Genomic DNA, 23,561 nt, shown 5'->3' on the forward strand with positions numbered 1-23,561 from the left:
CCTCTGCATCAGTCACTCTATTTCCATTTTTATCCCACAATATGATTCTTCCACAGTCATTTCTCCTCCTACTGGCCACATAGCTAAAAAATTGCCTAGGAATTTCTTTGGATCTTAGTGCCAATCTCCTCTCATATTCCAGTTTTGCTTTCCTTACCACAATAGTCACTCTTCTGGCCTGTGTCTTATATTCTTCATGCATCCTCTCTTCACCTGTCTCCTTATATCTCTTCCATAGCCTGTTTTTCGCATGCAATTCCTGTTTAATATTGTTTGTCATCCACTTTACTCCAAATTGTGTCCTCTTCTTCACTCGTGGTATACAACTTACCACTGCTGCTAACAAATATTCTTTCACAATTTCCCACGCACTAATGATATCCCGGCCTTCCAATTCCTCCCTCCATGAAACTTCCCGAAGTCGACGTCTAAGACTAGTATAATCACCTGCATTATAATTCCACATAAGTTCCCATCTCTTTGATACTTCTGCATGTCTATTCGTTTTCCAAGTCAAAACCATATGGTAACTCTCTCCAACTGGTGGGAGAGATGTCATCTCAGTTATTATCAACTCTTCTGATGCCATAACCAAATGCAATATAACCTCTTGTTCCCTCTGTTACATGTTGCCTAAGACATTTGTCCCTCAAGAATTCTAGAAATTCCATTTCCCTATTGCTACATGCATCTTCCTCTCTCCAATTTATACTACTGTAGTTAAAATCTCCCATAACAATCATTCTTCTTGCACTTGCCAATCTTAGCTATATAAATCTCCTGGTCCCCATCCTCTGTGCTCCTGGGTCTGTAGCAACACCCCACTAAATATCCTGTCTTGCCTACCTCTACCTCACACCATATGCTCTCAAAATCATTCGTCTCACTTCCTTCCAAAGTCTCCACTCTTAGAGGACATAGGTCATCACTTATCATAAGCAGTACCCCACCACCACGCTTTCCCCTAATATCCTGACGAAAAATGCTATACCCAGTGACTTCTATTCCTGTTATTATATCCCCTTCTGTCAACCATGTCTCAGTGATCCCAATAATTTTTGGCCAGGCTGATGCTATCTGTGCCACCAATTGCTCTCCCTTATTCCGGATACTCTTGGCATTAGTATAAAGCATATAAATGCCATTGTTTCTATACCCAGCATTATCCCTTCTAGACTCCACTGGGCTCAGTGTTACCTGACATTGTCTCCCTTCTCCCAAGTATCCATTCCCACAAGAGGCCACACCTGTTGTCATCCTGCCTGGGACACGCTGACTCGTTCAGAACAGCAATCTCTCCAGATGCCTACATTCTTCCTCATTCAAATGTAAGCGGTCTCTCGCACACAATTCCTCTCTTTCCTCAAATGCACTCCAAGCATCCACATATACCAGTCCTCTCTTGTCACACATTCTCGCTATGATGCCATTCAATATCACCGCTCTTCTGCTCAGCTCATCATTATCATACCTAGGCAACATGCACACTGTTTTTCCTCTCTCTGTCTTCTTCTGTACGGCCTTAAGCAAAAATCTCATATCTCTTGCTGCCCGACTTACATTACCACTTAAGTCATTTGTTTGTACCATCACAATCATCTCATCCACCCTTTCACCTCTCTTAATTGCCATAGCCACCCTTTCTATTGTTCCTCCTGGAAACACGTCTCACGCATCCTATCTTGAACACCACGGATCATTGAGTCACCATACATTATACTTCTTACCATTCTCTCTCTCCTATTGTTTCCATTCTCTCCTCTTCTTTCATTTCCATAGGTCTCTCTCATTCCCTCTCCTCTACTGCTATTCTCTCTTCTAGCATTCCCATACCTCTCTCTCCTACTGTATCCATTCTCCCCTCTTCTAGCACTCCCATACATCTCTCTCTCATTCCCTCTTTCCTTCTCTCCTACTGTTTCCATTTTCTCCACTTCTAGCACTTCCATATCCCTCTCTCATTCCATCTCTCCTACTGTTTCCATCCTCTCATCTTCTAGCATTCCCATACCTCTCTCTCATTCCATCTCTCCTACTGTTTCCATCCTCTCGTCTGCTAGCATTCCCATACCTCTCGCTCATTCCCTCTCTTCTACTGTTTCCATTCTCTCCTCTTCTAGCACCCACATACCTCTCACTCATTCCCTCTCTTCTGTTTTCTTTCTCTCCTCTTCTAACATTCCCAAAATTCTCTCTCTCCCCTACTCTGATTCGGCTTGCATTTATCTCTTCTATTCTCCTAATCTTATCTTTGATACTTCTGCTCTCATTCACAAGACATTCCACCTCCTCTTTCAGCTCATCTATCTCCCTCTGCAGGTCAATCACTCTTAATCTAAATTCACTCTCCCAAACAAAACCATCTCCTAAACTTTCACAGTCACTCCCGCCTTCCACACTATCAGCTATTATTTTCTCATTCATATATATATATTTTTTCATTCTCTCCTATCACACTACTTGTCTTCCTACATTCTTTCTCCTTTCCTGGAGCACCAAGGTTGGATATTGATATTTTGAATGCACTTATTTCCTCCCACTGCCTGCATGTTAGTCACATACACTCTCCTTTCTCTTTCACAAGCCACATATCTAATTCCCGAGACGCATACATGCCAAAAGTACTGCATTATCTATTTGTAATCTATTTGGTTACAAAAATAAATGAAGCTAGATAGCAACATGTTCATACAAAGTTACTCATATAAAAATACATATAAATCAAAACAAAACAGTATGGATAGTGGCCAATAAAAGCAGAAATAATTACTTAGAGTTCTAAGGTCAGGGTTTTTAAATTTGCAATTTGAACTTTCTAGTTACATGAATCCAGATATTTTGAATGTGCTTGAAAGAATCACTGACAATTCAGCTAAACATATTCTGGAAAGTAATAAAGAAAAACTTAAGGCTAAATTTCATATTTTAAAACAATGGTGAAATTTGAATGCCAATTGTACGAATCTAACCGATCAGAATATCTTTTCTCCAGCAAATAACTCTTAACAGTGAACAACAAACAAGTGAGGTGACGAACGACCAACCACATGCAGGCAACCACATACCTAGCCCCTTCCTAAATAACGGTGACCTTTCATTACTTAATAAAGGCTTAAACTTTGCAGTAGCACCTAGAACTGTTATATACGACATAGAAAGAGGCATTAAGTCTCTTCCAAATAATATAGCCGATAAAATTTGGTTAGAAACCAGCAATGTTTTGAATAAAAAGAAAGCCTTATACAAAGAGAAGTGAGAGTGTTTTCAGCAGTCAAGTCATTAAAAGCTAAACAGGATACAATTGTAACAAAATTGGACAAATGTAATGCCACAGTCATTCTTAACAGATCTTTACATTTATCTGATGAAGCTAGTCTCTGATAACAGCACTTATCAACTTTTGAACTATAATCTGACTAACAGGATTAAGAAAAAAACTGTGAAATTACATGTCTGTCACTTCTTGGCCATTGGACACTGTTAAAAAACTAATACCCCATTATGCCTATTCTCTCAGAATATTTGGTGTTCCCAAGATACAGAAATTTAATGTTTTGCTTCAGCTGATAGTCGAGCGAATAGACAGCCCTAATTATCACCTAGCCAAGAAATTAGAATCAACACTCAAGAAGTTGGTAGGTCATTCCCCTTCCTATATAAGGAGAGGGCGCTAGTGAGCCAAGCGCTGTGGAAGTGTCTAAGAAGAGCTCCTGATTGAGATAAGTTATTCTAGGAATAATTAAGTATATATGCATAATTGTTTGAGTAAGAGCCGCTCTAAACGTTGTGCACTACCGATATTATTAGTGTGGGGGATTTTTCTTGCATAAACTTAATTACAAAATCGTTATTATTAGACCTAGTAACCTGCAGGGAAAAAAAAAAAATTTAAAAATGGCGGCGGCATTGTCATTCCATGACTTTAATTTAGATTTCAGCCGTTTCATTAAATGTGAGGTCTGTTACATGTATTCTTTCGATTACATAAATGATTTGTGGATGTTTAGAGCAGATGGAAGAAGGGTGTGTGCGAAGTGTGACCTGAACGAGGAACTGATGAATGCAAATACGAAATTGATGACAGAAAGTGTTAGTAGCAAGAATGTCATGGGGAAAATGAGTGCACGTTTGAAAGAGAAGGACGGTGAGAAAAAAGAGGTGAAAAAATGTTAAAAAACCAGTAAAAAAGAAAAAGAGTGATTTGAAAAACGTAACGGATGGTAAAAGGGGCGAGAGTAGTGGAAGGAAACAAAATTGAGATAACGAATGAAACTAGAAATGGCGTGACGCAGAAATCGAAAGTGAAAAAATCGAAAGAATGAATGATAGCGATAAAAGAATGAATGATGGCGAAAGTTGGATGCATGTTAGACCGAAAGTACGGAAACAAAGAAAGATGAATGATAGCAAAAGTTGGACGTATGTTGGACTGAAAGTACGGAAACAAAGAAGGATGAATGAGAGTGAAAGTGAGAAGAGGGGGTTGAGAGTTAGAAAGTTAGAAAGATTGAATGATAGAGAGAATGTATCACGAGATTCGGAAGTTGAATTGGATTGGATGAGACAAGAAATGAAATGGATACGGAATGAAATTAAGAGAATTCAGGTCAAAACTATTAAAACAAATCATGATGGCATGAAAGAGTTAACGAAGCAAGTGGTGTTGTATGGCGACTCCATTATTGAAGCTGTGCTAGAGGATAGAATGCACAAGGTATGTTTTCCAGGCGGTAAAATGAGTAGAGTGATTGAGGCATTGGATATGAGGCAGGAGCGAGCAAAAGAGTTAATAGTATTAATTGTTATGAATGATTTTAGAGAGGACAAAGAGTCTGTCAGAATGTATATCAGGAGGCTGCTTGTAAGGATAAAAGAGAATAGTGTGACAGGGAGGGTAGTCAGTGTGTTGCCTAGGTATGACTACCCTCCTGTCACACTAGACCGAAGCAGAGAGCAAGATTTTTAATGATATGCTGGCTGAAATGTGTGAGGAGATGGGAGTACAGTTTGTTAATGTGTGGGAGGAGTTTGATGGATGAAGTGAGCTGTATGCAGTGGTGTGTTGGTAAATTTTTAACAGCCGGCTCGCTTTATGAAAAATTTGATTCTTCACAAAGTTCTATTGTATCTTCAGATCTCTTTGTTTCTGCTTCTTCAAATTTTGTCTTTTAAATGTTTAAGAAGTTTCATTCTATTTCATTTTTTCAACTAACAGCTATCCGCTTTTTCGACTGCAAAACTCTAACCCTGATTAAAATTATTTTAATTATTAAAAAAAAAAGAAAAAACTAAAATAAAAACATATTAAAGAAAATTTCCCTATATTACCTACAACTTACCTATCATCAAACGAAATCCTGAACAAAAAAAATGTTACACTAATATTACCACTCGTAGTCGATCAAATGACCAGAGACTGTAACCGTCGCGACGAATTTTTGTATTTATCGATAGTGCAACAATGTTGCATTTCCAAGAACTTAATGTTGCGAGTTCTTGGAAATTCACCGAAAAATAAGGCATTATTGTTTATTCAAATACCCAGTTCGGGAGTTTTGATAACGTGTTTGTGTTTTAATGAATACAGGCATTGTTTAGTAAATAAAATTGTTTCCAAATTCCCGTTCGTAAATTGAGTTTGTGTTTTATGAATTCTCCTTTATGCATTTATTTTTGATAATAATAATAATAATAATAATAATAATAATAATAATAATAATAATAATAATATATGTAAGTGTTTATTATACAATTTTAAAATATTTACGAGAAAAAGTATATACCACCATTTATCATCTATCCTTTCATAAAGAATTTTAATAACAGGCTTGCCCGACTTAAAAACATTCACAACCAGTTCACTAAATTTGAAAAATTTTAACAACTGGCTCACACAAGCTGGTGCGAGCCGGTCCCAACACACCACTGGCTGTATGGGAGCGATGGACTGCATTTGAGTGATTATGGAGTGAGTCGCTTGGAGAGACTGCTGCTGGAAGGTAGAGAAGTTAATAGAGAGAATGAATCAGATCGAGAGGGGAGTGATGTGGAAGAGCAGGAGAGAAGACAGGAGGGATTGAACAGGTGGATATGAATGGGGAAGTGAGTGGTATGAGTATAAAAAATGAAAGAATGGGTGTGCAAGATCAGCAGGGAAACATGAAGGCTCAGGGTGGACAGGGGTACACAGCATGAGAAAGATGGATGCTCCAAGAGGAGGTGAGAGCATGTGTAGGCAGGAAAGGAATAGGATGACCAGGGATCAAGAGGAAACAGTTGGAGTTGAAAAGGGTTCTAAAATGAAGAAGCAGAAAGGGAAATGACCCCAGTCTAGCATGGAGAGATCGCATCGAGTGAGTGGTATCAGTGGAACTAGCTGTAGATTAGAAATGAGCTGTTGTGTTTGTATACCAATGCTAGAAGTATAATAAACAAGGCAGATAAAATGGTTCCACTAATTGTGTTTGTTCACCCAAAGATTGTCAGAATGTTGTGTGCTACCAGTATTATTAGTGTGGGAGATTTTTTTTTTTGCCTAAACTTAATTATGAATTCGTTAGTAACCAGCAAAGGAAACATGGCGGTGGCTTTGTCATTCCATGACTTTAATTTAGATTTCAGTCGTTTTGTTAAGTGTGAGGTGTGTTACATGTATTCTTTCAATTACATAAATCATTTGTGGATGTTTAGGGCAGATGGAAGACAGGTGTGTGCGAAGTGTGACCTGAACGAGTAATCGATGAATGCAAATATGAAATTAATGCCAGAAAGTGTTAATAGCGAGAATGTCGAGGGGAAAATGAGTGCACATTTGAAAGTGAAGGATGGTGAGAAAAAGAGGCAAAAAATGTTAAAAAATCAGTAAAAAGACAAAGAGTGATTTGAAAACCGTAACGGATGTTAAAATGTATGAAAGCGAGGTGAGAGTGGCGGAAGGAAATGAAATTGAGAGAACGAATGAAACTAGGGGTGCTTAAGGGTCAAAGCTGTATAACTGAGAGGAGACCTCCACATAGCCTTTAAAGGAATGCCGAGAACCGACCAGGGCTTCTGACCTAATGTCCAATCCTCACCTTCTCGTGGTGCACCCTGTTGGGTATCTACTTTGATACTGAACGAACGAGGATGGGCTGGCAATTTGGGATTTAGCCGACCAAATTGTATTCTTATTGGTTAAACCAAAATAAAAAATGATGGTACAACATGACAAAATTTCATGCCGGCTGGGCCGTCGCCCGGTTAAACAAGGCCCCCGGTGTTTTCGCCAGGGAACCAGGGCGAACAGCGAAAAGTCAGCTACTGGAACAAATCTGAAAACAAACCCCAACTCAACATCACCAGAGTTAAAGATCGGTACTATCAACGTAAGAAGCCTGAATGGCAAAGAAATGGAGCTAGCTGAGGAATTAGATAAGTACCAGATTGACATAATAGGGGTGACTGAAACAAAAAAGACCAAAACTGGTGAGACCTTTCTGAGCAATAAATACAAAATGTTATATTCAGGCAATAACAATCAAGGAAAAGAAGGAGTAGCCATAGTATTCAACACAAAATACGAGGCTAATCTTCTTGAATGGCAGTCAGTCTCAAGTAGAGTAATGTGGGCAAATATGAGAATGGGGAACTGGACAATGAGACTTATTTGTGCCTATGGTCCCACAGAAGGTTCTACTAAGGTAGAAGTGGAGGAATTTTTTGAGGCTTTAGAAAAAGCAACTGACACAATGAAAAAGGAAAAGTTGGTCCTTGTTGGGGATCTAAATAGTAGAGTAGGAAATGATTGTGAGACATACAAAAATATTTTGGGAAAATTTGGAGAAAAGAGCAAAGCTAATAATAATGGCAAATATCTGTTGGATTTCTGCTCAGGACATGGACTGGTTATTACTAACACCATGTTCCAACATAAAAATGTGCACAAATTCACATGGAGAGAAGAGGCTAGGAATAAGAAAAGTCTCATTGACTATGTTATTGTTGATAGTGATGTTTTCTCCCTGGTGCAGGACACCAGAGTGTACAGAGGATTTGAAATTGGAAGTGATCACTATTTAGTCTTCAGCAGGATAAAATTGAATTTCATATTGAAAAGAATAACATGTAAGAAAGTTTTAAAGCGAATAAAAGTTGAGCAGCTCTCAGATGTAAACTGTAGACTAAAATACAGAAATATTATTGAAAAGAAAATGAAAGAGTTTGAGAACAGGAATCAAACCTTGGAGATTCAGTGGCAAACTCTGAAGGAAACACTGATTGATTCTGCCAGAGAGGCATGTGGTGAGGTTGTGTGCAAAGATAAAAAAAATCAGAACTCCCTGGTGGACACAGGAAGTTAAAGAGGCAGTGAAGGAAAAGAAGAAAGCATATCAAAAGTTCCTGGCAAATAAGTCAGCTTTTACTCTTACAGAATACAGAGACAAATGTAAGAAAGCTAAACAGTGTGTAAAACTAGCTAAACAAAAGTCATGGGACTTTGGCAAGAATATAGAAAATAAATATCAAGAAGGTGGCAAAATATTCTGGAGGTTGTTGAAGAAGCTTAGGAATGGAGGAAAGAGTGCTGTTAAAGGAATTAGAGATGATAAAGGTGAAATGAAAACAGGAGAAAAAGATATCCTTGAAGTATGGAGTAATTACTTTGAAAAACTGCTAAATGAAACAAGCAGTGATGAGAGCATGGTGGTAAAAAACACTGACCAGGCATGCAGTCAGGAATACATATCCATACTTGAAGTAGAAAAAGCCATCAAAGGCTTGAAATGTGGAAAGGCAGCAGGAGTAGATGATATTCGACCAGAAATGCTGAAGTATGGTGGTATAAGAGTCTTACAGTGGCTGCACTGCATAGTTCAGAAAGCCTGGACAGAGGGACGAATTCCCGATGATTGGAGTAGAGCTCTCATAGTACCCATATATAAAAAGGGAAATAAAACTGAATGTGAGAATTACAGAGGTATTTCCCTACTGAGTGTTCCTGGCAAGATCTATGCAAGTATACTTGAGAAACGGTTGAGAAGAATTGTGGAAGAAAAGCTTGGTGAAGAACAAGCTGGATTCAGGCCAAATAGAGGCTGTTAGGATCAGATTTTCACTTTACGACAAATAGTCGAGAAAGCATGGGAATATAACAAAGATCTGTATTTAAGTTTTGTCGATTTGGAAAAGGCATATGACAAGGTGCCAAGAGAGAAGCTATTCAATACGCTGCAGTTATATGGTGTCAATGGGGCATTATATCAAGCAATACTTAGTCTTTATTTGAGTTGTGAGTCAGCAGTTAGAATTGAAGGAAGTACAGGAAGATGGTTTAATGTTAAATCTGGTGTGAGACAAGGATGTACATTATCCCCTCTATTATTCATTATCTATATGGATCACATTATGAAGGAATGTGGTATTAAACCTGATATCAAAATTGGAGATGTTAATGTCAGCTCTTTGCTTTATGCGGATGATGTTATACTTCTAAATAAATCCGCTACAAGTCTGCAAGATTCTCTGACTAAATTGAATAGCTGTTGTAATAGATATGGTATGAAGGTCAGCAATGAAAAGACAAAGACAATGAAAATAGGCAGAATCATTGAAAATGTCAACTGTGTTGTGAATGGAGAACCTGTGGAACAAGTAAAACGTTTCAGCTACTTAGGCAAAAGTTTTACTGAAGATGGTAAACTAAATATAGAAATAGACAACAGAATCAGCAAAGCTGGTATCGTGGGAAGTCAATTGAATAAATTCATAGGGAATAAGAAAGAAATTAGTCGGAACACTAAATTAGCTGTATACAAGGCTGTGTTCAAACCAATTTTAACTTATGGATCTGAGAACTGGGTCAGAAGTAAAACACTTGACCAAAGACTAGAGACCGCAGATATGAGAGTCCTGAGAAAGATTAGAGGCGTGAACAGATGGCATCAATGGCAATATCATATTAAAAATGAGGATATTAGGAAAGAACTTGACATTGTCAACATCCAGGAATGCATTAGCAAAGCTAATCTCAGATGGTATGGTCACTTAAATAGAATGGGAGAGGAAAGATTACCAAAACAAGTGTTGTCTGCCAGGTTGGCAGGAAAACGACCCAGAGGAAGACCAAGATATAGGTGGATTGATACGGTACAAAGTGCCTTAGACGATAGAAATATAAGATCTGATAATGTTGGAGTCTTGACAAGTAACAGACTGATTTGGAGGAAAATTGTAGATAGGAAGTTAGTAATGATGTAATGTTTTCATGTAGTACTGTCATATCCTGTACACCCCTTGAGGGTACATGGCAGGAATTTGATGATGATGATGATGAAACTGGAAATGGTATGACGCAGGAATCAAAAGTGAAAAAAATTGAAAGAATGAATAATAGCGAAAGTTGGACGCATATTGAACTGAAAGTATGGAAACAAAGAAGGATGAATGACAGTGAAAGTCAGAAGAGAGGGTCGAGAGTTAGAAAGTCAGAAAAATTGAATGATAGAGAGAATGTGATGTGATATTCAGAAATTGGATTGATTGGATGAAGCAAGAGATGAAAGGGATGCAGAATGAAATTAAGAAAATTAGGGTAAACACTATTAAAATAAATAATGATGGAATGAAAGAGTTAACAAAAGATGAGCAAGTGGCATTGCATGGCGACTCCATTATTAAAGGTGTGCTGGATGCACAAGGTATGTTTTCCAGGAGGTAAAATGAGTAGAGTGATTGAGGCATTGGATATGACGTGGGAGTGAGCAAAAGAGTTAATAGTATTAATTGTTATGAATGATTTGAGAGAGGACAAAGAGTGTGTCAGAATGGATATCAGAAGGCTGCTTAGAAGGATAAAAGAGAATAGTGTGACAGGAAGGGTAGTCAGCATGTTGCCTAGGCATGACTGTGGTGAAATGAGGCAGAGAGCAAGGATTATGAATGATATGCTGGATGAAATGTGAGGAGATGGGAGTACAGTTTGTTAATGTGTGGAATGAGTTTGAGGGACGAAGTGAGTTGTATGGGAGTGATGGACTGCATTTGAGTGGTTATGGTGTGAGTCACTTGGAGAGACTGTTGCTGGAAGGTAGAGAAGTGAGTAGAGAGAATGAATCAGATCAAGCGGAAAGTGATGTGGAGGAGCAGGAGAGTAAGACAGGAGAGATTGAAGAGGTGGTTATGAATGAGGAAGTGAGTGGTATGAGTATAGAAAATGAGAGAATGAGTATGCAAGAGGAGCAGGGAAATGGGGAGGCTCAGGGTAGACAGGGGTACACAGCATGAGAAAGGTGTATGCTCCAAGAGGAGGTGAGAGCATGTGTAGACAGGAAAGGAATGGGATGACCTGGAATCAGGGGGAAACAGTTGGAATTGAAAAGGGTTCTAAAATGAAGAAGCAGAAAGTGAAATGGCCACAGCCGAGCATGGAGAGATCATGTCGAGTGAGTGGTATCAGTGGAACTAGCTGTAGATCCAGAAAAGAGCTGTTGTGTTTGTATACAAATGCTACACGTATAAGAAATAAGGCAGATGAAATGGTTGCACTAATTGCATCTGTTCACCCAAAGATTGTCAGAATAAGTGAGACATGGTTGGAAGAGGATGATATCCTGGCAGGAATAGAGATGGAAGGGTATAATGTGTTTCGTGAGGATAGGGGTAAAAAGGGAGAGGGGATATAACTCTTTCTCTATTGATGATAGAGAAAGAGTTATATCCATACAAAGTAGAGATGCAAGATGGAAATAGTGTCAGTGGTTTTCAGGCAGTATGGTTTGAGATAGAGAGGAATCAAATACTTGGTGGGATGTTGTTAGAGACCAGGTAATGTGGATGGTGGTGATAGTGAAATGTATAGTCAAATTAACCAACCAAATAAGAAAAGGGTGATCATTATGGGTTATTTAATTATGGCAATATAGACTGGAATGATGAGATAGCAACTGGAAGTAAAGAAAATGAGTTTCTTGAGTTTTTGAGGGATAACTACCTCAGACCGAGGGCACATGAGGATTAAGGTTCTTGGATTTGGTCATCATCATCAGAGGATGTAATTATAGATGAGGTGTCAAATCATCCACCAATTGGTGAGAGTGACCATGAAGTGATTACCTGGGTGCAAGGACCCCAGTGAGAAAAGGATAAATGTGGAACTACAAGGGGGAGTGGTAATTATGAAGAGCTCAGGAGACAGCTTGCAGGTGTAGTGTGGAATGAGGAATTAGCTGGAAAAGAGATCAATGCAGCTTGGGGATTTTCAAAAACGATCTAGTAGATGCAATGTCTAAATGTATTCCAATGGTGAGAAGGTTAAATATGGTAGGTGTGAGATGGATGAATAAAGAGATTAAGCATGCGATACAGAGAAAAAGGGCATTGTGGAGGCAGCATAAGAGAAGTAGAAATAACCAATTTCATGAAGTATACAAAGACCAGCAAGGAGGGTGACTTGGTTGGTGAGAGTAGCCAAAGAGATTTATGATCAGCAGTTAGCTAATGAAGCCAAAAAAAATCCTAGGGAGTTCTTTCGATATGTAGCCAGCAAAAGAAAGAATGATTATGGAAGGATGACATTGATTGGAGAATATGGTATAAAGACAGCTGTTACAGAATGTGTGGTGGAGATACTTAATGAGCAGTTCATAAAGATCTTTCAATCTTGTGAATGTGACTTCATGGAGAGATTGAGAGCAGTTGATGATCGGGAGGAGAGACTGACTGTGAGCAAGAGGTGTTTGGGGAGTTGAATAAACTAGATGTAAATAAGGCGGTGGGACTTGATAATATATCACCGCATATTCTGAAGGAATGTGCTAGGGAGTTGACACCTGCCTTGACATATTTTTTTTAATACGAGTCTTGCACTTGGTCAAGTTCCTAAAGAGTGGAAGGAGGGCAAGATTGTGCCACTTCATAAAGGAGGTGATCGAACTCAAGCATCAAACTATAGGTCTATCTGTGTGTGTCAGGCGTTGTGGTTAAGTTGTTGGAGAAGCTCGTGAGAACTAGGATCCAGAGTTGGTTGACAACAATGGTATTATCTTTGATGCACAGCATGGATTTGTTAAAATGAGGTCATGTTTTAGTAATCTGCTTACTTATTACAATAAAGTGACTGCTTTGTTGGACAGGGGAGAAGGATGCACTGTAATATACTTGGATTTTGCAAAGACTTTTGATAGAGTACCTCATGATAAGTTGACAGTCAAACTAGAGCAGATGGGGTTGGATATTAGTGCATTGGATTGGAGACTGGCTATCTGATAGGTATCAACAAGTTGTGTATGGGGGTGCGATAGCCAGGGAAAGGACGTCACTAGTGGAGTGCCTCAGGGGTCTTTTTTTTTTAGGGCCATTGCTGTTTAACTTGTATATTAATGATATTGGCGAAGATTTGGATGGCGATATTCAGTTGTTTGTAGATGATGCAGATTTTGGACGAACCATAAAGAGTAGTGAAGATGTTGTGGCCTTACAAGAAGACTTGAATAAATTGAGTGATAGTGCATGGAAATGGGGATGTGAGTTTAATGTTGCAAAATGTAAGGTTTTAAAATTTGGAAAACAAAGATGGGATATAGAATTTATTCTTGGTGAGAATATATTGTTGAAGGCAGAGTAAATAAGAGATCTGGGGATGATAGTGGATAACGATCTAAAATATAGGGGACACATCGCCAAAATTGTGAAGACAACACAAAGGCTTCTGGGAATAATGCAGAGTACACTGACGTGTAGAAGTAGGGAGATTCTTGTTCTGTTGTATAACGCTTTGATTAGGCCACACATGGACTATTGTGCCCAGATTTGGTCACTGGGTTTTCAGAAGGATGAAGAGATGTTGGAAAGGGGCCAAAGGCGACTGACTAAGGTAGTTTCTGACCTCTGGAATTTTGAGTATGAGGAAAGATTGAGAAGATGTAATTTGCAGAGTCTGGTAGACAGGAGGAAGTGGGGAGATATGATAGAGACCTACAAGGTGGTAAGGGGTTGTTATAGGATCAATGGTGGAGAAGTTCCACAGAGAATAGTGGGAGATCAGGGAAGAACCAGAGGTCATCCCTGGAAACTGTATAAAGAGGGTGTGAGTAGGGAAGTGAGAGGCAGGTTTTTTTTGTGCAGAGTTGTGAATGATTGGAATGCCTTGCCTGAGAGTGTGGTGTCTGCAAGGAGTTTGAGTGTGTTTAAGACACAGTATGATGAGATGTGTGATAGTTCAGATAAAAGGACCTCCCAGATGAGTTTTTGACTCCATATGGTCTTGGGGTAATAATAATAATAATAATAATAATAATAATAATAATAATAAAGAAAACACAACACTTCATAAACAAAATTAAATTATTATTATTATTATTATTATTTGTCACCTCCAGGGAGTCCAATGACTCATCAAGAAGTTTCTCTACAGCTCTGTCTTATCCATTCAATCCACGAATGCCATCAACTGCCGTCCAGCACTAGTTTTTCCACAGACAATCACAAACATCCATGCCCATTGCAGGGTTCGAACCTACAGCCTTTTGGTTGGAGAGCGAATACACTAACCACTAGGCCAGCCGAGTGGCTAAAACCATAACACTTGGAAAAGATGATTTATTATTCAGTTTAGACGTTTCTGTCCTCCTTTTCACAAATGTCCCAATCAGTAACACAATTCTTCTCTTACAGAACAAATCTCCATCCAACATTATGGCTCTCTTTTCCCACGTACTACATTCCAATTACTTCATGGGGTAAAATAATTTTTACCCATAAAAAGAAGGTATGGACAAGGGCTCACCACTATTCCTCCCCAATTGCTAACTTTTATGTGGAAGCTTTTGAGCAATGTGCTCTAGATTTCTTTAATTTGAAATCTACAGTTTGGCTTAGATATGTTGATGATGTTTTCATTATTTGGCCACATGGCCGTAAACGTTAAACACCTTTCTACAATTTGAAATTCCGTTTGATTCAGTACAATTTGAAGTTCTGAAAATCAGCACTTACTTCCTTTCCTGGATACACTGATCACACATCTTCGCTCAGGCAGTCTATCTTTCACTGTCTACTGCAAGCATAACATACTGTAAATATATACATACTAACTCATATTACCACCCTTCGCAAAAATATGGAGTCATTAACACCCTCAGAAACAGAGCTATAACAATTTGCTCTTATGAAAAAGCTCTTAAATAAGAATTGCAAATTATTAGTAATACATTTATAAATAATGGCTATTGCAAAAATACTATCAATAAAGTTCTTCATAAAACTTCATCATAAAATACATGTAATATACATTATAGTAAAACTACAGCTATCCTGTACATTAAAAGGTTATCAGAAAAAATAAATAGAATTCTACACCATTATAATTGTAATGCCACTTTTAAACACCTATAAAATTAATAAAACATATTCAATTCCCTTAAGAATCCTCTCTCCCTCATTGGCTCACCCTAAAGTTTATCGTATCTGTTGCAACTGTAACTTATCTTGTATTGGTGAAATTGTACATGCAATCCTGATCCATAAAAAAGAACACAAACAAACAAACATTTTTAATAATTTTGTGGAAGCAGGCCTCTGAGATCATGCTCTTAACACTCTAAACCAAATTGATTGGAAAGTACCTTTTTTTTACAAAAACTTGTTATGAATGCAAATTTAAAGAAGCTTGTGAAAATTTGATTAACCATCCTAATCTTAACAACAATGGTAGCATAAAAATCCCAAGAATTTGGATGGCACACATTCAGCCTACTTAGTTCTTAAAGTTTTCCAGCAAACCCTGTCTTTAGGATTCTAAGCAATTATTTCACCTCTTATTGGCCACCATCCATACTGTTCCGTTTTAATTTATATGTATACTTATATGAGTAATTTTGTGTAAACATGTAGCTCTCTAGCTTCATTTATTTTTGTAACCAAATAGATAATAATAATAATAATAGGAATCTAGCATTGATCTAGTAAGGTTTTTCTTTTTCACCAGAGGTTAGGCCAGTAGTTTTAACGTTGACCAAATCTTTGTAACTCTAGCATAGCATGTAGATTCTAGTGCAGCTTGTTTCTTTGTATATATGTGTATACTCCAGATGATGACATTAATGTGAAGGTCAAAATGTTGAGTGATTATTCTGCTTTATATTCAACTGAAGTTTTACTCTAACACAATAATTGTTTTTATAATTTTTATAATGAATTCTGATCACTCTGTTACTGTGAAGGAAAAGCTATTTTTGGATTCTTTTGTGGTGGGCTGGAGTAGAATTCCTCTTATAGCATGTGAGTAGTTTCCTGAAGAAAGGGTTCAACGACCAGTGCAAAAACAAGGAAGCTGACAGAGCATCCTTTTTCCCCATTTTGAATGTTGATGGGCTCAGATTGTTTGATGATTACCAGACAGAGTAGGTATCTTAATAGGAATAGGTGGAATTCTATTTCATGGCCTAGAATTCCATACACTTGAGTACTCTTGACAACCTATCTTATCCCAAATTTCAACAGATTGCTTAAATGGACACTTTTAGTCCTTGTTGGATAGACTGATAGACCCCCAGTTCTTTATTAAGGAGGGATCCCTGTTGACTTTAGGGATCAACACTGAATGGCACCCAGTAAGCTTGCCTTGCACATTTCCAGTCAACAGGAATTTGTTAAATAGTGCCACAAGAATGGGGAGAATAAAATCTCATGCCTCATGTTAAAACTCTGTTCCCATCCCATCTGCCCAGATTCCTTTCTAGTACAGTACTGGTGGTATGCTATTGTTAGTTTTGCTGCAGTGATACATTGATCCAAACCTACTTGGATGCATTCAGAGAAGGAGATGATGTTCCAAGAAGAGTAATCCTGGGAGGCACTTATTGTCCCAGTAAAGAAGTTCATAGTACCACTGGCAGGCTTCTAGAATTTCATCTGTTGTGATCTTGTCTTGATTGCATTCATTAATTCTGGTAATAGTTTTCTCCTCATGAAATTTTATAAAACATCTGCCATAAAAGGCAGCCAAGGGTTTGTCATAGATGTAGTCCATTTTTAAAATGTTTTTCCTCCACTTTGCTTTTCGATGTCTATTTCTAAATCTTTTTCTCAGATCATGTCACCATATTGTGTGCTCTGACAGTAGTTGGCTAGAAGCAACCTCTCTCCTGGTGAGGGATCCTCCATCCCTGACATTTTATAGAGACATTTGAAGAAAAGCTGTAAACTACAGTTCTCCCACACACAAACCTTTCAATGCCATTCAGTACAGCAAATGCCATTATCAACCCAATTCTAGATCCTAACCCTCACCAACAATCTCTGCACCTTAACAAGAGTCACGCACGTACGCACGCATGGGCGTGCACACACACACACACACACACACACACACATAGTCTATAATTCAAAATCTAATGCTTATGCCACCTTTGGATTGGAAAGAGGAAAAAATTGCTAATCAAGTACATCAGGGCTTTGATTACTATACATCAAGTTTATTTCTTCTTCATATATCAGCTGTTCACTTACCATCATTCTCTCCACACTCTAGCTCTGCCTGTTTTCATAATTTGGTAAGCGTGACATCAGGCAGAGCTGGAGTGTGGAGAAAATGAATGACCTAGTTATTCCAGTCAGGTTATCTTCACACTCTTAATTATTGGATAATCCCATGCAATTCTTCATCAGTTTAATGATACAGCAATTTGCAAATGACTGTTTATTTTAATACTATAACTGTTTATTACTGTAATCATTTAACTGAAATTTAATGGAATTTCTGTTTTTAGATATGGCAACTGATAATTTATTAGGTTTCACTAGGAGAGAGGCAAAACTAGCAGAACGAGTGCGAGAGGTAGAAGAACAAAATCAACTGCTACGTCGTCAGCTCAGGCAAGTACCATGCTATTAATAGGTTGTTGTTCACATAACCAATTCAAAATGATAATTCTTTTCACTTAGAATTTTTTTTCAGAGGACCAGTCTGTTTTTTTCAGTCTGTTTTGCTCAATTATTATTCAAATGATCTAGTTGAAGTTGAAGAATATAAAGCCATGAGGTATGCAATCACAAGTTTTCTGACCCTAGATAATAAGCTACAGCTGTTGTCTTATACAATAAAAGAACAGCATAATTAGTTTGTGCCAATAACATTTTATTAGCTGCCAAACTATTCAAACCAGGAGGTTTTTTTGGACAAACGATATTATATAAACCCGTACCAAACTGGAAGATTTAGCTGCCTTTGTCTGGACACATACTACTCTAAAGTAAATGCATCAGAACAACTGGTGGCAAAAATCACTTTTTGGACTACTAACAGTGAAAAAAAATTTGCATTTTTGGATCTTCTTCACTGGTTGTACAGCAGAAACTGCCTTTATGCATAATCTAAGTCTCCTAGCCTTATGAAAAATGAATGTTAATATTTTGATCCACTGTTCAGTCCTTTAGAAACATCTATTTAGGCAACAAAAAACTTAAAATTTGAAAAACATAAAATAAATATTTATAGATACACAGAGAGATAGACAGCTGTTAAAGAGGAGTTGAATGTTCTACACCATGCATTGAAGAAAAATAGATGATAAGTTCTGATGTTAATTATATTAGTGATTTATTATAACTTTAGTGTAAATTTATTGAGTTGTTTGTGATTGAGTGTGGTATGATTGCATTTGGAAGTTTTTATGTTTGAAGTATTTTTCCAATATATTGCTTTTTGTGTCCTTTGTATAAAGTACATTTTTCTTTTGTCAACTATGGCAGTTGCTGTAACTCCACATAGCAATTCATTGTCACCCAGCCCATCACCATTTATAGATTACATTTTGTGAAGTATAATACAAGATTTTGTAGCATGGTTTGCCTGCAGCATGTATGTTTCCTGTCATTTAAAAATGTGACAAATAATATGGGGATGTGTATGTTTACATGAGATGTATAAAGTGGAATCCGTGTTGTTGAGGCTTAAGTGCTGTTAAGAATTCATGTAGGAGGTTTAATGGAATATTATCAAATTTTAATGCTTCCAATATTTTGTCACACACACACACACACACACACACACACACACACACACACACACACACACACACACACACACACACACACACACACACACACACACACACACACACACACACACACACACACACACACACACACACACACACACACACACAGGAGGTTTAATGGAATATTATCAGCACTGAGAAAGGATTAAATCTAATTTTAATGCTTCAAATATTTCGTTTCCATCACAGAGACATCTTCAGGGATTACAAAAACTTTTTGTAACGACACACACACACCACACAAATACAATACAATAGTGAGTGAAACTAAAGTCCTGTCTAGTGGTGTGCCCTCTATGGGCATTTGCAGGTAGCCTAGGATGTAAAGAGGGATCTCTGATAATTAATGTTTCCCAAATTTTTGGAAGTTTAATGCAACCGTATTTGTTTAAATCAGGTTGATTCCTAAGTGCAGATTTTGTTTTTTGAATCTGCATCCACACTCAGGAATCAACCTAATTTAAACAAACACGGTTGCATTAAACTTCCCAAAATTTGTGAAACATTATCAGAGATCCCTCTTTACATCCTAGGCCACCTGCATATGCCCATAGAGGGCGCATAACCTAGATAGGCCTTTAATTTTACTAAAGGTTTTATTCATGCAGAGTTGTGAATGATTGAAATGCCTTGCCTGAGAATGTGGTGTCTGCAAAGAGTTTGAATGTGTTTAATACATGATATGATGAGCTTTGTGTGTGATAAAAGGACCTCCCAAATGAGTCTTTGACTCCATGAGGTCTTGGGGTGGTAATAATAATAATAATAATAATAATATTTCATCTTTGTAAGATATTATCACTGTGAACAAAAAAAACAACAGTATGGAATTTGAATAAAATAAACAATAGAACATGCATTACATTAAAGTAACCACTATACATAGTCATGTTCACTGCTTAAAACTATTAGGCTGAGAATAAAATTAAAATAAAAACTTATTTAATACAGTCAAGGATGGAGGTAGCAGGGTTTTTTTCTCCCGGAAACTCAGGTTTTTCATCTCACACACACAGACAAATTGGCCCTTCAGAACACACGCAATTTACAGACAAAAAATACTAGTTGTGGTAGTGGTGGTGGTGGGCGGTAGATGGAGATGATTGGTAGTAGAGGTTCGGTGTAGTGGTGAAGACAGTTGTATAGTAGGTGCCCTCCCACAGTGAGTCTTCGGATTCCTTGGAGGTGCACGAATAATATTTTTATTTTATTTTTTTTTTTATTGTTCTTTCAAATATTTATATATGTACAATGATCATCTATTCAGTATATTATTTTACAAGGTTCAGCACTTTGTGCTACATATAATGAGATTTAAATAGTAATGATGATAACAGTTTTTTTTTTTTATATAACAATCATAATAATAATTTACAATTATATTGTTCCGAGTTACATAAGTTGTATAATATTACATGTTGTGTTTTACTATTTTTTTTTTTCAAGTTTGAAAAGGTGTGATTATACAACAGTATTTACACATATGCAATCTGAATATTATGTGTCCTTATTTTCACAAACATACGGTGTAAACTCATGATTTACTTTTAAAATAATTTTTTTTTTTTTTTTTACATTGCATACATTTGTTACAGTTATTATATACATTACATACATTTGTTACAATTCTTATATACATTACATTCATTTGTTTACATATGATACATTACTTACATTTGTTTACATATGATACATTACTTACATTTGTTTACATGTGATATTTACATTACGTACATTGGTTTACATATAATACATACATTGGTTTTCTTGTGATACGTACATTACATGCATTTGGTTACATATGATACATCTTGGATGAGAACTAATTTTTTTTTCCTTTCATCCTCGAAGCTTAAATGTAAGCTTATCTGAGGATGACACCAGTTGGTTATTATGTATTGATTTTTTTTTTTTTTGCTGTGTTAGGATGCTACGGAATCTATGATTGACAAATTCGCGTGCGCACACTCACACGCACGCACACACACACACACACGCGCATCCCCCCCCCCCCACAATAAATTGGAATGTATTGATGCGTCGCTGAACTGGAAGCCTGAGCGAATATATTGTGTTTCATTAAGTTTGTATGGTATTTTGGGGGCGTGTTTCTTGTTCGTAGTATGTCCTTAGAGCTCTTTTCAGGCTATTGTAGTTTGTAAGGTTTCTGTATTCAAAAGGTAATTTGTTTATCATGTCTGGGATGTAGAAGTTTCGCGTGGCCTTTCCGTAGTGATTATTGTATTTATATGTGATATAATTAGTAGTCTGAGGTCTTGTTATACGGTATGTATTTCTAACTGTCCTGTAGTTGGCATCGAAATAATGTTTTAGCAAGGCTGCATAGTGACATAAATGTTTTGCTGTCAGTATTTTGTGTTCTTCCATTGCAATGTTTATAAGGTCGTGATTTTCTCTTTGTTCCCAAAAGATCAGTTTTGTCATTTTGTACTGTAGCGACATTAATCTATTTAATTTGTAGGGTGCACAGAAAGCATACGTTGTTATAGCATATCTTAGTATATTTTGGCATAGTGCTATGTATATTAGTGTTTTTAGGCGTATGGGAACTATGTCTTTTAATCTGTAGAGTTTGCCACTTATTGTTCGGAGTTTGTTGTGTAGATGTTTTATATGGTTATTCCAGTTCATATCTGCATCGAGGTAAATTCCAAGGTATCGTATTGTTTCAACCTGAGTGATTGTGGTGGTTTTGCTGTTCTGTGTGTTTTTTGTGTTGGAAAGTGGATGTTGGATAGTTATATATTTGTTATCAACTGGTCAAGTCAGTGGATTTCTGAATATCATGAATTTTGTCTTTTCTGAGTTTAGGTGTATGGAGTTTTTTGTGAGCCAGTCTATGATCAGATTTATATCATGTTGCATATTTGTTTGGGCTATGCTTGCATTATTATGGATGGATAATATTGCTGTATCGTCTGCATACTGGAATATCTTACCTTTGAGTGGTAACTGATTAATATCGTGAGTGTAAATGTTGAATAGAGTTGGGGAGAGTACAGCTCCCTGTGGCACTCCACAGGTTATTGGTAGCTCTCTGCTTCGGTTTGATCCGATACGTGTGATATGCTTTCTATTTTGGAGGTAGTTTGTAAACCACCTGTGAAGAGGCCCGTCTATTCCAACATGCCTCAGCTTTTCTAACAAGGTTTGATGTGTAAGTGTATCGAATGCTTTGGTTAGATCTATAAAGACTACCATGGCTATTTTGTTTTTGTCTAAGGCGGTATTAATTACGTCTGTAAAGTCTTCCAAGAGAGATGTTGTTCCCTTATTTTTCTGAAAACCATATTGTGTTTTGAGAATAATATTAAAGATCTCAGTGTATGCTGTGAGTTTCTTCAGTATGATCCGCTCCATAATTTGATTGATAATTGGTAATGTTGCTATAGGTCTGTAATTGCTGATTAAATTTCTTTTTCCTTGTTTGTATATGGGTGTAATTATGGCGGTCTTTAGCATACTTGGTATCTGTCCTGTTTTAAATATTTTATTTATTAGTTTTAGTAGGATTGGACTTAAACTAGTTGCATGTTGCTTTATATCTTTGGGTCTGATACCATCTATTCCTGGGCCTTTGTTTGGTTTGATTTGATGTATTGCAGAGAGAAGTTCTGCTTCTTTTATGGTTGGGAACCATAATGTCTGTTTTGATCACGGTCCAAGTGGAGGTTCTCGTTTTGTGATTGGGGGAATATTTCTGTGCAGTTGTTGGATGGAGTCTGCAAAGTATTGGTTAAAGTCATTTGTTAGTTGTTGGATAGGTTTTGCGTCTTTCATGAAGCTGTGTTTTATGGTTTCGGAGGCAGTGGTGTTGGGAACAGAATCTAGCATCTCATTAATCAGATGCCAGGTTTGTTTCATGTTGTTTTGTGTGGAGGTTAGTTTGTCTCTGTAGTAGCTTCTTTTTGCATTTCTGATTTGTGTTGTAAGGCGATTCCTTGTTATCTTATATTCAATTTTTAAGGTTGTGTTATTTGGATATCGTTTTAATTCTTTCCATAAAGCGTCCTTTCTGTGTATTTCTAGGATTAAGTTTTGTGTTGTCCAAGGATTTTGTATTGTTTTTGATTGAATTCGGACTTTCTTTGTAGCTTTCTTATATATTTCCTCCAGTGTGAGTTTAATGTTGTTGTATAAGATATCTGCTGAATCTGATGCCAGGTGTTCCCAGTCTGTTTTTCTTATTTCGTGGTTGACTATTTCTTCATCTATTATTGTTTTCTGTCGTTTTTCTTCTGTGGGACATTGCATGGGTATTGTCTTGGTGTGCAGGTTTAGAGCGGTGAAGTAATGGTCTGCTACTTTGCACTTTATGACTGATGCAGTGTAACTATTTGGTGATGCTCGGACGTTTATATGGTCTAGACAGGAGGCAGTGATAATATTTCAGAATATTTCTTCTCTAGTATATGATGTTATTGTTGGTATTAGATTGTACATGGATAGTGTGTCTAGGTATTGTACAGTGTTGTTCTGGTTTTCATTTGCAATATTTATGTTTAT

The 23,561-nt window shown here is 37.2% G+C and overlaps 1 protein-coding gene across 10 annotated transcripts in view; it reads left to right on the forward strand.

Annotated features, from left to right (window-relative positions):
- The window catches only part of LOC150092750 (xylosyl- and glucuronyltransferase LARGE1-like), a 676,688-nt gene that overhangs the window by 335,309 nt on the left and 317,818 nt on the right, over nt 1–23,561 (forward strand). For all 10 annotated transcript variants that reach the window (XM_090414755.1, XM_090414753.1, XM_090414752.1 and 7 more), the window contains one exon: nt 17,745–17,850. In XM_090414755.1, coding sequence (XP_090270881.1) covers nt 17,745–17,850 — 106 coding nt within the window. The remainder of the gene's footprint in view (nt 1–17,744; nt 17,851–23,561) is intronic.

This window comes from Typopeltis vanoorti, chromosome 25, assembly GCF_054136105.1.
Source record: "Typopeltis vanoorti isolate ZY-2024b chromosome 25, IOZ_Tvanoo_1.0, whole genome shotgun sequence".
Taxonomy (NCBI): domain Eukaryota; kingdom Metazoa; phylum Arthropoda; class Arachnida; order Uropygi; family Thelyphonidae; genus Typopeltis; species Typopeltis vanoorti.